This window comes from Aulonocara stuartgranti (genome assembly GCF_965226115.1).
Source record: "Aulonocara stuartgranti genome assembly, chromosome: 6".
Classification (NCBI taxonomy): Eukaryota; Metazoa; Chordata; class Actinopteri; order Cichliformes; family Cichlidae; genus Aulonocara; species Aulonocara stuartgranti.
The window spans coordinates 29,088,947-29,105,939 of NC_138944.1; the positions used below are offsets into that span (position 1 = coordinate 29,088,947).

At 41.0% G+C, this 16,993-nt stretch overlaps 1 protein-coding gene across 2 annotated transcripts in view; it reads left to right on the top strand.

The window, feature by feature from the left end:
• The window catches only part of fhdc1 (FH2 domain containing 1), a 44,642-nt gene that overhangs the window by 2,948 nt on the left and 24,701 nt on the right, over positions 1 to 16,993 (top strand). For both annotated transcript variants that reach the window (XM_082535476.1, XM_082535477.1), the window contains 2 exons: positions 13,663 to 14,407; positions 14,903 to 14,964. In XM_082535476.1, the coding sequence (XP_082391602.1) occupies positions 13,916 to 14,407; positions 14,903 to 14,964 (554 nt within the window). In that variant the 5' untranslated portion in view covers positions 13,663 to 13,915. The remainder of the gene's footprint in view (positions 1 to 13,662; positions 14,408 to 14,902; positions 14,965 to 16,993) is intronic.

A 16,993-nucleotide genomic window follows, 5' to 3' on the forward strand; every position in this document is an offset into this window, starting at 1 on the left:
AGTGCTGGGAACAATACCCTTCAGAGGGGGGGGGTGTCTCCTTGGGTCAGGTCAAGGGGGGGTGGGTCGCCCCCCGGGTTGCTGTGGAGGCAGAGAGTAACATGGAAAACTCAATGCTCTGACGTCAGCCCGAGGAGGAAGATATTTAAGGGGGTTTGATTTATTTGTGTGGGAGCAGGAGAGGGGGCTGAATAGTTGGTGGCAACTCGGGTCCCAAACATGCCCAAATCTGTCAGCTGTGAGCTGTCTAATACAGGAAAAGAGCTCAAAATGAAATTAAAGGCAAGGAAGAGTGCCACGCCTTTCACAGTGCGCCTCTAAGTGTTCAGAGTGGGTAATGTCAGCCGTATGCATGTGTACCTGTGGGTAGTCTTTCCCAGGTATTAAAATGTATCCTAATGAAGCCAGCTCAAGTGTCTTGGTGCCCCTGGGTAAACACTTTCCTCACTGCCGTGTAAACATGTTTGCATTCCCTTCATGTTAAAACCTACTGTTGTCTCTATGGTGACCTGAACACCTGCTTTATTCTCACTCAGGATGTGTTGGTTAAGGCCTAGTTTCCTCCAAAATCATACACAAAATAATGTGATTAATGCTTAAGCTTCTGTGGCAGTCAGTGAAGCCAAGCGGTGCAGCGAGATTTGCTTAAAGCCGATCTTGGCACAAGCCTCATATTGCTGAAGCAACAACTGGAGCCCAGAGCCAGAGAAGATAGACAGGCGGTTGCCTGCTGCAGGCCAGACACTGAACACCTGTTAACAAAAGAACAAACGCGAGATGAATAAAGCTCTTCTCGCTTTTTTTTTTTTGCTTTTTTTTTTATAAATCTGCAGCCTCACAGACGGTGTATCCCGTGCCATCTCATCCCTCCATTAGTGTCACTATCCCGCCTGAGTAGGTTTTGGTTTCACCTGGGTTTCTCTTCCCTCTGTATTTTTTATTAGGTTAGATTCGGGGCTTGTTTTGTGATAGGATGTGTATTGTTGTTCTGGAAAATTCCCTCTGAAGAAGCTTTGGCCATGCTTTGTCATCATTAAGGCTTTATTTTCTAGTAAAAATACAAATCCTACAAAGTACTACAGAACTAAAATACTGTGGTGTACATGGTGTTTTCTGAGCCTTCAGGGATGACATAAGCACGATCAGCATGATACAGTAAAGGCAGTGAGTTTGTGTTATATTTAACAAAACAACACCCATTTTTCTGTTAGCTCTGACCAGCTGACAAACTGTCTGTTCTGTTTGTAAAGAAATCATTGCATCTACATTGCCATTTATTGCAAAACTAACAGAAAAACAGAAATTAAATACTTGCATGCAGACTGCAGCCAGAACCTCACAGATTTGAAGCAGAAATTCCTTCATAAATACTGACGTGGTTGCTGCAGGGCTGGGGTTTAACTGCAAGATGACTTTGGAGCTTGGTTTTATATTGGAATAAAAGCAGAATACAACCAACAACTAAGTTCCCCGATGCAAAGAGACATGTTGCAGGCAAGTTGCCCTCATTAGCAACTTGTCTGCATTTATAAATTAGACTGCACTTATTTGCAAATCTTCACCTATCTGTTTAAGAGTGACTGCAACTGTTTGGAGACGGGTTGCCTCGCACTTGACGACCTGTGCAATTGCCCTGTGATCGGAAGGGATTGCACAAGGAGGCTGCTGTCCTTTTTTTACTATAGTGAGTCAATGTGGAGAAAGGCTCGGGTATAGTGAAATATCTCAGTGGTGTCATGCCAGTCCTATTAATTATAACCAGAGATATTGTAAAGCAATGACATGAAAGTCATATTGAAATACAAAGTAGACTTTTGTAATGCCAAAGTTGCTCCCTCAGACCCAATCATCAACTTATAACTGGTGAACAAGGACTCGCATCATCCAAGCCAACATGGCAGCTGAAGTTCATGACAGTTTCAGTTATTGTAGCAAAGATCTTTTTCTCGGGTATCACTGTCCATCGTGTGAATGAGCACAGCATTTGTTCAGTGCCCTGGTGCGATGGGGACAGATGCTGATTTTGTGTGTAAAATTAATGACTCTGTAATCGTATAGAATAAATATAAAATTGAGAGAACAGCTTTTTTGAGCCTCGTTTTTAAATCAGATTTGACTTGTGAATCAATATGTGCTGTTTTACAGATTGTTTTACAGTAGTCACCAAGACTTTTAGTCATTCATATAGATGATGGTATGGTGTAAGTTGCACAAATTAACCGTGGAGATGGCTGCTTTTTTTTTTTTTTTTTTTTAGTTTAACTTTTTGTCCACTCACTAAATTGCCTGAAGATGAAATTTAGCTCAAGAAAACATCTATTACCCAAGTAGATCTTTTTAAAAAGCCTTTGTACAAATAGCACAAATACTTAATCCAAAATATCAACAGTGCTGCAAATTAATCACTGAGTCCATTATTAATTTCAGCAGTAGTAGAAATGGTGCTAAGTTTGAGTCTGATGTGTCGAACGCTCTGGTACACATACTAAATGAGGTGTTGGTCCAAACATGTTCTGCTTGGCTGGTTATTAAGAGGATTGGCACAGATTTTTGTTTGTTTGTTTGTTTGAGATTTAGCACTGGTATTACTGCTGGTTATATGATTAAATGAATTCCCTCCGGAGTTGCAGGTTAGCTGACAGGTGTGGTACCACCAGTTCCACAGCCAGGATACTCATTCATATTGGTCTTAACTGAAGCCTGCTTAAACAGTAATTGACAGAGGCACCTCGCGTGCTCTGCAACTGGCAGCTTTAATCTTTAAAATCTGAAAACCTCGTTTCAGTGGCAGGCTGCTATTAGCAGATTTGTGCTAAGCTAGGGGGATATGTTGTGTTTTGGGCTGCTGTAGGTGTTTGTGGTACACAGTGAAGGGAAGACAGTTACAAGGTTAATTTGAGGTTTGGCATCCAAAGTTAAGATATATTTATACTAGGCTGTTGTCTTCAGCCACGAAGTGATTTGGAGTTGATGTAAGCTGTAATATAATTCGTGACGCTGTTGGCAATCCTTGTGTTTCACCCATTTACAGCTTTAAAGTGCAAAATCATTTCTCCTAGCTGTCACCAGGCTAGCGCTGTTTCTCAGTGCAGCAGAGACAATGAAAACAAAGGCTTTAAACATGCAGGGAGGCTTTTCTATTGTTGTCCATGACTGATCTGTTTGAGATAGATTTGTCAATAATTACAAAGAAGATTATTTTGGCTGCTGGCAAAGGAAATGAAGCCGGATTGAAAAACACATTCACTGACTAAGTAGTTTTTAGAAGACAAAAATAAAACAGAGTCCCTCTTACAAATCAAACATTTCATTCATGATTCCTAAAAAACAAATGGTCAGTACACTTCTTTTCCTCAGTGCCAGGCTCAAACTATTTCACCACCATGATTTAATAATGTGTCTTAACTTTAATATTACATTTGCCTGTTTTTGGTCAACTCACTGTTACTGTTATTTGATATAATAAAGCAGCTGCCTGTTTAATCTAAGTCGGATAGCCAGTGTTGAAGTACAAAAGTCTTGAAGACCCGTGTTTCTGTCAGTTTTGCTTTCAAGGAGTCAGACTTCCTTTTAATTTCTTTTATAGAAAGGTCTTTAGCAACAGCTCTCCACGCTTTGTGAAGTTTTCCTTTGGACATTGACAGCTTTTTCACCAATTTTCAGTCCAGTCCTTAAATGTGACATTTTCATAGGAATGTTTTTTTGTGGCTATTAAGCCACTTAACACTGACCTATGAATCATTCAAGCATGAAAAAGGCTCCAAACCGAAGGGATTGACAAGTGTTGTGTTTACACATAGTAGACAAAGAATAGTTTAGGCACTTTGTTTCTAGCAGCCTTTCACAAAAACACAAAAATGTATCATCAGATTTAGATCCACCATGTAATACTGTGTGAGAAGCATCAACTTTTTCAGCTTTCAGCGTGACAATGGTAAATGGACTGATTATTATTTAGCAGAGTACTCAAAGCCCTCTATACAACATGCCACATTCACCCATTCACACAAGCACTTTCTTCTAAGCTTTTAGTGCTTCCTAGCTAACATTCATACACAGTCATACTCCGATGGATGTATCGGAGAGCAATTTGGGGTTAGTATCTTGCCCAAGGAAACTTGACATGCAGACTGGAAGAGCCAGGTATTGAACCACTAACCTTCCGATAAGTAGATAACCTGCTCCACCTCCTGAGCTACAGCTCATCCCAAATACACTGCCAACACAGTAAACACATACCTGGATATAAAACACACACAGTGGAACGCCATCAGTCATGGGTTGGCTTCCTCACAATTACTGAAGCAGTGAACATATTGACAGAGAACAGAACAAAAGGCAGCCAACATCCAACTAAGAGCTTCAGAAGTCCTTCAAGAAGCCTGGAGAACTTTTCCTGAAAACTACTTAAAGAAATCTTTTGTTTATTTTCTGGATGTAGCATTTGTGTAAAAGTCTGTGTTGCTTTTCAAACCATTTGTTTGTTGTGATCACCATTTGATGCTCACTTTTGTTCCTGGGAGAAGAGAGGCACTGAAGGTTTGTTTGTTTTAAGGTTAGGTTCTGACATTTGTCATAAAAACATGTACAACATGAAAAAAAAGTTGTGTGGAGTGAGTTTGGTATTTCAGTTGTCACCATGTCACAGGTAGTATTTGGACCACAGGCCTTATAAAAGATGGACAAAGCTACTGAGATGTCACCTATTGGTTTCTGAAATCCTGTTTTGAGCGTTTTCACCATCACTGCCTTGGTTTCAGAAGAACAGATGTGATGAGGAGGGGTGTGTCTGACTGCGTAACTGCATGCTCATTGATACCTTGGATAGTCTGTTTTTTGGAAACCTAGTATGACAGAGATTTGTAAAATAATTCTTAACATTTTATTCAGTATTGAGCCCATAAGCTCACACACTTGGCCAAGAAAGAACACCACTTTTGTCATAATTTGTTTTTTTTAGTTATATAAAATTTAACCTAAATGTTTAAAACTAATAAAATCTTCAAGTTTAGTGCCTGTTTTATCGTTAACTCTTATGATTAAAACAAAAATATGAAAATTGATTATTTAACGTCTTCAAGAAACAACTTCTTTGCATTGCTGCTGTTGTAGGATAGCGGCTGTAGTGCTAAGGAATTGCAACTTATTGGCACATTGTCTTAGTTTTCTTTAAAGCTAGAAGTAACTTTTGTGTGTTAGACCTCTGCAGTGTGCTTATGTGAAAAAAATTACATTTCACTATATTTAGTATCAATTTTTCATTTGACACAGATTGTCAAATGTTTAAAAACACTGGTAAAAAAAAACTGCTTTCAAGTGCATTTCCCCCATCTTTAACATACAGCGTATTAGTGAAAAGCTCTGTGAAATTACAAGAGCCATTTTTCCTAGAAAAAGGAGCTCATTCATTGATGTGAGCTTGCAGCTTCTTTATATGACTCATTAAACTTAACTGTGTAGCAGCAAAGCACAATGTCATAACTCTTGAAGTGATCATTAATCAGAACTTTATGTGCTACAAATAGCTCACTAAGTGTTTTGTGCTTTCCTGACTGTATTTAATAACTCAGAAACCCACAAAGCTGTTGTTTCAGGTTCATTCACACTGATAGCACTTGCTAACTACAACCAATTCATTGTCCCTGTAGGTGTGCCCTTTGTAAGAATGAGCTGTTGCTGGTTTTGGAACGGTTACAGAAAGACACAAGATGAACATTACAATGACCTGTAACCAACAGCTTTTCTTGGTGCTCAAATGTGAGTAGAGACAGGATGGAAAAAAAAGGATGTTTACTAGTGGCGATATTGCATCAATACAATGACTTTAAATATGAATATTTTATAAAATTAAATATATATTTATCTGAGAATACTATGAATAAGAGGGCTCACCTCAGCTAATAGCAGGCAACCTTTCTGCAAACAGCTGTCTTGCTGTATTATCAGAAACAGATTCAATGTAATTGCCAACTTGACTCCATTCAATTGCAAGCTGATATCAGACTTACTGTCTTACTGCAACATTTATGGCAGGTTTTAGTGAAATCGTTGATGCGCTTGACAATTTCATTTTGCAGCAAAAAATATCTGACTGAGATAATTTTATGTTATTAGATAAAATACATATTGAAATTTTTAACTTTAATGTGACAAATCGTAATTTGCATTCCTGCAATACACAGCATATTGCAGAATGTTAAAAATTGCAGTGATATTACACCATGAGTCAATTGTATGCCAGCTTTGTGTCACGTTTATGGGAGCATCCAGGACGTTTCCTTTAAGGATTAAACCAACACTGAGGATTGAGCAGGTGTTTTTCATCGGTTTAGAAGACTGAGGTTCACTGTGGGCTTAAGAAACATTCTCCCCATTCCCTGCTTCTTCACGTCAGTAAAGTTGCATATCTAGAGATAAAATGGCAACATAAGCTTACTGGTGAACAGCAGTAGGTTAATATTCTGACCTGAAGCAGATTCACTTGCACTGGTGCAAGTTCAGCAGTGTTGTGGGTTTAGCCTCACATGGCATGAGGTGCCACGTGGTACCTTGGCCTAACTACTCTCTAGACAAATTGAACTGTGAAATAATCTCCTCCAAACCGCTTGTTTCAGATTTGAGAGGAAAGTGCTGTGTTCTGTTTGAGCTATGTTAATCCACTGTACAGACTCTGTAACACGTTGTTGTTTGTTTCAGGCACCAATACATCACCCAACTTATTCACATCAGTTTTGGGGTGATTATTTCTTTTAACTGATTTAATAATGGTTGATTAATAAGACTAAATGCTTGTAAATGAATTAAATAGCATTTCAGTTCTGTACATGTTGCTTCTTTTGTTATTAATATGTCACTAAAGCATTAGTTTACCCAGGTGAGCTGACTCTGGGTCAGCATCTTTGAGATGCTCAGGACAGCAGCAGCTAGACTGGAAGAGAACTTACTTTATTCACGGTGGTATAAATAATTCACTCAGTCAGATTCTGAGGCTTACTTAGAAAATGTAGACGTTGAGGTACAAGCAGGCAATCTGTGAAAATATTTGATAAATCCAGGATTTCCTGAATAATAGGTTCCTTGTTCAGTGTATGCCAGTTAGTTTATTCTGGTGACATGGGAGGTGGTTCATTTGTGTGTTATGCAACCAGGCACGAGGTCACAAAGGTCTGGCTATTCATCCGATATTTCATATTTTATCTTTACAACAAACTTCAAGAAGAGCAATTAATATAAAGACAAGACACACTGCACAGTTTATTTGATATGCCACCCTTTTGTTTGAGGATGAGACCGGTGGCTTCATGTGATTTATGAGACGGAGCAGGTTTTTTTATTTTTTTTATTGCTTGACTACATCACTGATGCTGCTGCAGTCAGTCACCTTCAAAATCCAGAGCTGCGGTCGAAGGCTGTTTCTGTTCTAAACGGTGTCTTTTCATATTGTCTGTGTGTGAAACGAGAAGTTTTGACAGCTCTTTTGTGCTTGGTATCCGAGCAATAGTTGCCTCGTCACTGTGTGTTTGTGCAAGCTATGTTCCTGTGTGCTGTTGCTACAGCATGCTTAACTCCCACTCTGGTCTGTGTCCTCCTTATTGCAAGCGACGCATGGAAATGAGAGCGATAAGCCAGCATCGTGAGTTTCAAAATAAACACAATGTCCTTTTCAGCTACAAGATAAAAACAGATGCTTGCTATAGAAGCACGCAGAACAAGCACTGAATTCAATGTGTGTATATTTGTTTATATTAATTGCTGTTTTGCTATTGAAAATTAATTAATAATTTACCTCCAGGGACCAAAAAGAGGCTGAGACGTTGTAGAGCAAAGAAGTGTGGCAGAGACAACTACGAAGCTTCAAGCTAGCATTATCATAGCTTTGCCCAGTTTGATGGCAAGAGAAGGGTCATGTTTAGGGTTTTTTTTATGCAATTTGTTTCTCACCAGAGGAAAGAAAGGATTACTTTTTACATGAGACTGGAGTTAACATGCAGTGCAGTTTCCTGTGCCTGAAAAGAGGCCAGACTGCTCACGGAGGTAGAAAGCACTCGGAGAGATCAGTAAACATTAAGATAAAGTAAAGCTGCTATTTTTGTTTTATTCAAATTCAGTGTCTTTTGATCTTGGCCTGTTGATTAAAGTATGCACATTCTGTACCTTTTATTTTGTCATTTTATAGACTGGACAGAATAATGATAGTAATTGCTACTGAAATCCCATCACTGGCAGCCCATCACCACTGCTGTTTGGTGAAGTTAGGATCCAAATAGTCGGAAACAAAGAGGTCCGACGGCATCGCCCTACTGCGCTCTGCATAAGCCAGCTTCTGCTAACGAGCGTTCCCATGGAAATGATGACGAAGCAGAATTGACCAAATCCCATGTGAATGCGCCTCTGTGCCCCTACGGTGTGAGTAAAAGACTTGCGCTCTGCAGGGCCGCGCTCACCCTCAGGAAATTGAACTTGAAGCTAGCAACAGGGGATCATTATAGCATGCGGTGGCTCCTTGACCTTCACTGTCACTCATTTGAGAGTTTGAGTGGATTGTGTTTGTTTTGTACTTGGTGGCACCCTGGAAACTTGGTGACAGTTACCTCCAATTAGAATCCTTACAGGATAAAAGGGAGAAAAAATGCTTTGCATGGAGTTATGTAAGGCTGAAACACACAAATGGCAAATGCACAACAGACAAAAGAGCCCATTACTGCATGAATTTATGCAGTAATGGGCTTTCAGCTGAAACAGCTTAAAGAAGCTGCACAGCATGGTGTAGCTAATTATCATTAGATGTAATTCATTCTTCAGCACATGTCAAAGATGGGAGGCACCTCAAATTTAAATTAATTTCTGTCAGTTTTTTGGTTTGGATAAAGAGGTTGCCTGTCCTGTGCACGCATCCTTAAGTCTCCATTAGCTGCCAAGCACAAAGGCTTAGAGACCAGTTAGTGACAACTTGCTGTAGTGAAACTGAAGAGTTTGACATGAACAGGAAACAAAGAATATTCGCCTTCAAAGTAAAAGTTTTGCCTTTTTTGAAATCTGTTGATTGCAGTAGTATGACCTGACTTTTATTTTGGAGGATGGTGTACCATCCTCAAAAGCATCCATTCGCCAGCCCCTGACTGGTTGGTGAATGGATGTTGGCTGTCCCAAAGGGACAATACACATTTTCCTCTAATGACCAGAGGTTGCCAGGGAGATCACCAACTCGTCTCTATACCTGTGTGACTGAAGGCTTACTGGTCTACTCCACAGTTTGTTGTTGGAGGAACAGAGGGAGTGAGGAGTAGCTTTTAAAGATGATATATAAATGCATTTCACACTTGACTTATGCTTCACTCTTTTGGTAAACTTTAGGGAGAGAACTGTATAACTTCATGATATCATCTGGTGTTTTGTTGTTTGTGAGCTCAGTCTTTGGGTCAAGCCTAGTTAAGTTTCTGTGTTTCTTTATTCCCTGATTTTTGCTTTCACCTCTCACTGAGTGTCCCCAAAGGCATAAAAGACACAACTTGTTTTTCTGTTCAACTCTCTTCTCAGTGTAAAAGTTTAGTAAGTCTAGAGGGGATTTTTTTTTTTCTCCTGAGTTCTCTTATCTCACGTTAAAGTTTGTTTTTGGTTTTTTTGTGTCTTCAGTTCATAAACTTGTTATCTGTTATTTCACCTCATAGAAGAAAACACAAGAAAATTCCAATTTGGAGAGTTTTTGCTCAAAAGATATGCAGACTAGTCAGGTTCGGACAACCGGTAGAGTTGGTACAGATGCTTCTGTGGTTCTCATTGGATCAGTAGCAGTGATATATTTTGGGAGGCGAAGGATCTACAGCCTTCTGCTGTAGAAGACAGGCGAACTGCTCATAACAACGTGACTGTTGTCAGCTTGGTTTGTGTTAGAGGTGGATGGTCAGTTAGTCATAGAGGGTGTGGTGTTTGCTGTCACCAATGAAGAGTGATTGGAGCGAGATTGCCCCCGGGTCGACAGCAGGTGGATGTTTTAGATGAAGCTCGTGGCAGCAGGTGGATGTGTTGAGCCTGGCAACCGCCCGTCTGATTTCATTCCCTCAGGCCTTCCCAGTGTCGTGTTACTGACTGATGTTTTTCCTCCTCTGTGAATCACGTTAGACAGATGACATTGGTTACTGCCCTATTGTTGGTGGTTTTTCCTCATGCAGTGTGAAATTTAATTAAATGAATGTGAAATGCCACAAACCAGTCACTGACACTGGGTCATTCGCTTTAGAGACACAGAACTAATGTACATTAAACCTGAAACAAAGCTGACAGGAACGTTTGGACTCAGTTTTAGAGGAATGGTTTGGCGCATGGAGTTATCACACACATGACTGGAACCAATGAAAAACTGCTAGTTTGGCTTTTAGGTGAAAAAAGTCCACCTTTATTAAAACCTTTTAAACTTTAATTCATTTAAATAATTAAGCACAAAAAGCCCATCCATATAGAAGGCTCATCATCTCTGGCTTTATATTTTATATATTTAGAATCTATTAGACACACGGTTAGTGCCAGCAGAAGATTCATCTTTTTTAATAACTTAGACTTTTTTATGTGAAAAGCATCTCCCGAGCTTCTTTGTCAGCATCACTTTATGTCTCATTTGTCTAGTCCATAAAGACACCATAATGTGATACAGTGGTGTTGCAGGGATTAAGTAAACAATCTGTAAAGTGTCAGTTGTGAAATAACAGATGTTTGTTGTCTTTATGGTGTTTTCAAGTTTTTATAGCTTACAGTTTATAGCTTGAGTAAACGGTTTCCTAGCTACACTGCTGCCAGGTGTATAGTAATACTCATAAGTGTCTTATAGCTTTAGTCAGAGCTCACTGTTAACCTGTGAACCTGAGCTCTGATCTTTAAATTTGTTGTGACTGACCTACACTCACAAATCACTTTGCTACGTACACCTAGCAAGTATCAGGTTGGATCTCTTTATGCTTTTAGAAGTTGAATCATGGCATAGATTTAACAAGTTGCTGCAAACATTCCACAGAGATTTTGGTTGACATGATAGCATCACGCAGTTGTTGCAGATTTCCACCACATCCCTAAGGTGCTCTGATCAAGATGTGGTGATTATAGAGGCCGTTTGAGTACAGTGAACTCGTTTTCATGTTCAAGAATCAGTTTGAGTTAAACTGAGCTTTGTGATATGGTTTATTATTCAGCTGGAAGCAGCCATTAGAAGAAGGGTACGCTGTGGTCATAAAGAGATGAACATGATGAGCAACAAGACTCAGGTAGGCTGTGGTGTTTTAAATGATGACCAGTTGGTATTTATGAGCCCAAGGTGGGCCAAAAAATATCCCCCATCACCTTCAGCCTGAACTGTTCATACAGTGTAGGTTGGATCAATGTTTTCATGTGTTTATGACCTTGGCATGAATGTTGGAGCAGAAATAAAGACTCTTCAAACCAGACCATTATGTGTAAATCCATGGTTTAAACTCCAGCAGGTTGTCTTGACACTGGCTGAGTGATGAGCGTGTATTAAAGAAGGTTTTGGTGTTCCACGGTCTGGATTTTGAACACGTGATGGTTTACAATGAATCTTGATCATTCTGCAGTCCCGTTTCTAGCATCAAGCTAATGATGCCTAGCTGGAGCCCTGTTATTAACAGACATGCAAGCTATTGATCTTCTCATCTAATGTTTCACAAGAAAGAAATCAAGTGCTTCTTTAAAGCTGATATGACAGCGAACACTGTAAACAGATCCTAAAGCAGCACGTGTTAGCAGTAGCCATTTCTCCTCACCGCAGACTGTGGGGAGTTGGTGTGAGGTCAGATGTTCTCACCATCTGATGAATTAAAGATGACTGATGGTGTGGTCCAGTTCTGAGGACAGGGCACCTGAACGTGCAAGCCAATGTTGGCAACATGAAGCTATTAGTGACGCAAGCTTTATTAATTAGTTATAACCTCATCAGTATCATGTTGACAAGGCTGCGAACCAATGGCAGACTACCATTTAAGATGTTACGATTGTGTAAGAGGCAAAGCGTTAATTCTAGAAACCAGCAGAAGGAGACCACATGGACCGTTATCGATACCAGAAATTTGTTATCACAGCAGTTCATTTTCTCTGAAACCACATTATTTTCTTCAAAGTGCTGGAAACAATGTACCCTCCCCCTCATGGCCACCATACATCTTGTTCATCTGCTGTTTTCTGTCAGATCCTCTGTTCAACTACCCTTTTATAAAGAGGAGTATCAGATCACTGTAGCCACGTCAGCTCCAGCACTGAGTGATGTGTTCTCCTGAAACTTAACACAGTTTCCCTCCAACTGAGAGCTGCAGTGAGCGCTGCCATTCAGTTAATAAAAGCAAGAGGAGGAAACTCAAGCACTTCCCTTCCTTCTGGCCTAAGTAGTGGTTCTTAGTGTCCACAAATTATCATTTGATCACTCATTTCAGAGAGTGTTCAATGAGGATGATTTTCTAAAGTGTTCATGAGCGAGACGTATAAAGAATTTAATGTTTCACAAATATCTGTGCTATATTCAAAAGCACAGCTTGTGTGTGTGTGTGTGGTGGTAAGCAGTTGTGTTTTTAATAATTCATTTATTAATAAATAAATGTATAATGTATAACCGTTACAGCTCGAAAGGCTGCAAGGCAAGGAGGAACACAACACCAGTTTACTTTTAAATGAACATCATTTATTAACAAAATGGTGCAGCCAGTAAGAAGTCCAGTGTGAAGGGTAGATGGTGAGGGAGCTGAGCCCATATACCTCACAGGAGTCTCTCACAGACATTGGCTGTGATGGTGACATTAACTCTGTAAAACAATGTAAATTCTAAAACTTCATAGGAGATGACTAATACTCTACTTCCAGAGATGCAGCGTCAACAAACTTAAAATGTCCTTACTGCTGTGCACCAGCCAGTGCAGAATGTCCTACAGAAATTTAAGGTGAGATAAAGAAATATTGCATCCTCTCATTTAACATTATCAATCCACTGTCGCCATACAGCGAGGCTTTTATTAAACACAGGCTCTCCTGCAAATGTGACAGATTGTCATTTTAATGATGACAAAGTCTAATTTGTCTTTAAGACAAAGAAACTGGCAGAAAATGTAGGACTGATGGAAGGTTTACAAGCCAAGGTTTTTTTCTAAAAAAAATACTTAATGTGAAAACTGTTTTCCGAGATTAGCTTGCAGAGTTGTCTGACAAAATCCACTTTTAACCATTTGTTTCTCAGACTTAGACGAACTCTTACTGGATTTTTAAAATGAACTGTATTTTCATGTTGAATAAAATGAAACACAAATAACTATTTAAATACATGTTCAGGTGTGACTTCAACCGTCACTTTTGGGATACAGTGCATATCGGTATTGTCTTGGTGGCTGCATAGATGAGGGCTGTTTAAAAAAAAAAAAAAAAGAAAAGAAATTGTGTAACAGAACCTAAGGGGTGTGTGTCATGTCTGTAGTCATTATACACCCCACAGCTTGACTTCAAAGCCCTTCAAAAATGGAAAAGAACAGGATTTGCAGTTTCCTTCACTGGGTCCCCCTCGTCTTTGTTCTGTCGTGCCCTTGTTTAATTTCCTCAAATTCCAGATAGTCGATGACGATGATATGCATGGGTACCGCTGTATAATCCTGTCCTGTGTCATTTGTGTTGCTCTTGTAGCTCCATGGCCATCATTTCCCCCTGCCCACTACCTCTGGGAGGTGTCTTTCAAAGGCCCCACTTAGGGCGATGGATGACCAGCTGAGTGACGGAGATGAATCAATGGATGCAGCCTGTTCATAGTGACTAGATTAGGAGACACCAACCAGCGCTGCAGCGAGCTGATGTTCTCTGGAAATTCAGGAGATACAGATCACATATTTGTTTAGTTTGTGTCAGCACAGAGACTGTATGCTGACTGCTCAACCTTGCGATGCTTGTTATGAGTTGTACATCCACAACAAATGAGCCAGAGAGCTGTAGCAGCGAGGGGAGCAGCTGCACCACTTCCTCCATCACTACCTCAGACCCTTCTTCTATGTCTGGGCACGGTCAACCCACCTTGCTTTCTGACACCACCCAGAATGAAGTGCCGCCCCCTCCTCCCCTCCCGCCCCCACCTCCTGGGGCACCACCGCCCCCTCCGCCCCTGGCAAACACATCATCCAACCACAATGGGAGGAAAAAGCGCCGGGTCCGCAGCTTCTACTGGAAGCCTATCCCAGAGGAGAAGGTGCGCGGGAAGCCGAACATCTGGACGCTGGCGGTGCGGCAGCAGCAGTACCAGATCGATGTTCGCTCGGTGGAGGAGCTGTTTGGGCAGCAGGAGGATGCGGGGACGGGCCTCCGTGGGTCAGCAGCATCAACTGCAACATCAACTCACGTATCCCGATCACGCTCCTTTAAGGAGACCAAGAAAGACGAGGTGAGTGACTGTCATGAAGGTTTAAGACGGGCGCTTAAAATACTGAACTAATGGTGAGTTTAGACTGCAGACATTAAGGTGGTGATTAAGGTTCAGGCATGAATTAACTAGATTTGATTTTTCTATTGAATGAGTTGTTAAATTATTGCAAGTATGAACTCCATCCACTCCCAGTGTCTCCAACCATGTCCAATACTGGTTAACTTAACATAGACAGTTGCAGCATGCTTTAAACACCATCTTTAGTTCAAACCACAAAAGTGCCCAGTTGCTATTTAAAAGTAGTAATTGGGCCTCAGGGTCATTTTTTAAAAATGTATGTGCTGCACAGTCACGTGTTTTCTGTGCGAGTCGTACAAGCTTCTGAAGGAGGTTTGAACCTCACGTAGAGACAACCAACAACACCCAGGAGTGGGTGTGTTTGTTTGGCTGTATTTTAACTAGAGCTTCAACAGAGTTTTATCGTAGTGTCTTGTGTTTTTTTTCTTTCCTCAGGTCAACATCCTTGACTCAAAGAGGGGGATGAACGTGGGCATTTTCCTCAAGCAGTTTAAGAAGTAAGTTTCCCAACTGTTACCATTGATTATATTGACGTACCGTATTTTCACGACCATAAGACGCACTGTACTAAAAGGCGCAGTCTCAGTTATGTGTGCCATTACTGTATTTAACACACACATAAGGCGCACTGGATCATAGGGCGCATACAAGTACCGTATGCGTATTTAAAAATAAAGCGGGAGCAAACCTGAGTTCGATACCTTACTCACATTTTTATTACCAGTAATCGTCATCATCAACAACACACAAGCATACAAGTGTGCGTATTTAAAAATAAAGCAGGAGCAAAACGAAGTTTGGTACTCACATTTTTATCATCAAACCCATGGAAGTCCTCATCCTCTGTGTCTGAATTGAACAGCTGCGCTAAATCTCCATCAAACATGCCAGGTTCACTTTCTTCACCGTCAGAGTCACTTTCCGTGCCGTGCGGCTCCTCGGAAATGATGCCGGCTTTTGCGAAAGCTTGAACAACAGTGCCAGCAGACATGTTAGCCCAAGCATCTACAATCCATTCGCAAATTGTGGCGTAACTCGCCCGGCGCTGCCTTCCACTCTTGGTGAAACTGTGGTCTCCATCGGTCATCCATCGCTCCCAGGCCGCTCGCAGCCTTACTTTGAACGGGCGGTTCACACCGATGTCCAGCGGTTGGAGTTCCTTTGTCAGGCCTCCCGGAATGACAGCAAGCTCACAGTTCATTTGTTTCACTAGTTTTTTCACATCGGCTGTGAGATGGGCACGCATAGAGTCACAGATTAAGAGCGATGGTGATGCGTGGAAAAAAAAAAAACACCTGGTCTCCTTACATACACCTCCCTCAGCCACTCTTTCATCATTTCCTCATCCATCCAGCCCTTTTCATTTGCCTTAATGATGATTCCTGCTGGAAACTTCTCTTTAGGCAAAGTCTTTCTCTTAAAAATCACCATAGGCTGAAGTTTCTGTCCATTAGCATGGCAGCCAAGCACAACAGTAAAAGAAGACTTTTCATACCCCGTTGTGCGTATCGCTAGCGTGCTGGTCCCCTTCTTCTCCACAGTGTGACTCACCGGGATGTCAAAAGTGAGCGGGACCTCGTCCATGTTTGTGATGTGGCTGGGCTGGATGTTTTTGTCGCCGATGTGTTTGCTGCAGTAGGAGCGGAAGATGGCCAGCTTTTCCTTATAATCCGCTGGAAGTTGCTGCGCTACCGTAGTCCTGGTCCGGATGGAAAAATGGCACAGTTTCATGAAAAGTGAAAGTGAAACTGCTTTTAGCCGAATGGTGACCGTCGAAACGCTTCTCCCGCTCGTTCTTTGCTCGATGATCCACCGCTCGAGTCTTTCCTCCAACTCGGGCCACCTCGCCTTATGTCCGCGGAAACTCAGCTGCGTTTTCTTGACCTGCCGGAGCTTGTTTTCTAGCTTCCTCCATTTGCGAACCATCGATTCGTTAATCTTAAATTCTCTCGGCGCTGCTCGATTTCCATGTTCCTCCGCGTAGCTGATGGCCTTCAGTTTAAACTGTGCTTCATAAGCGTGTCTCTTTGCCATTTTCAGGGTTGCGCCCACACTTCACCCTTTAGCGTTCTCATGGTGTTCTCTACTACGTCCTCCTTACAACACACAGGGCGCACTGCGCTATAGGGCACGCCGTACTTTTTGAAGAAAATCTAAGACTTTTAAGTGCGCCTTATGGTCGTGAAAATACGGTATATTGATTTGAAATCTGTGTTTTTGTAAGTTCACCAAAAGGCTTCAGTTAAGAATGAGGAAAAAAGATTTGTGCTCACTTTTTCAGTTTTGTCTTATTTTACAATATTGTATTATTCAGTAAAAAAAAAAAAAAGAAGCAAACGCTAGATTTTTGGAAATATTTATGGGTGTTTTCTTGTTTGTTTGTTTTTGTGCCTCTTGAACACTAAAGAGACCCTACAATGACAATGGCCAGCAGTGGCCCCCAGATCATTTAAGTTTGAGACCCCTGAGCCACAGAATAAACCAGTGTATGAATGCAAAGTTAAAATCTGACTTTTAATCTGAAGT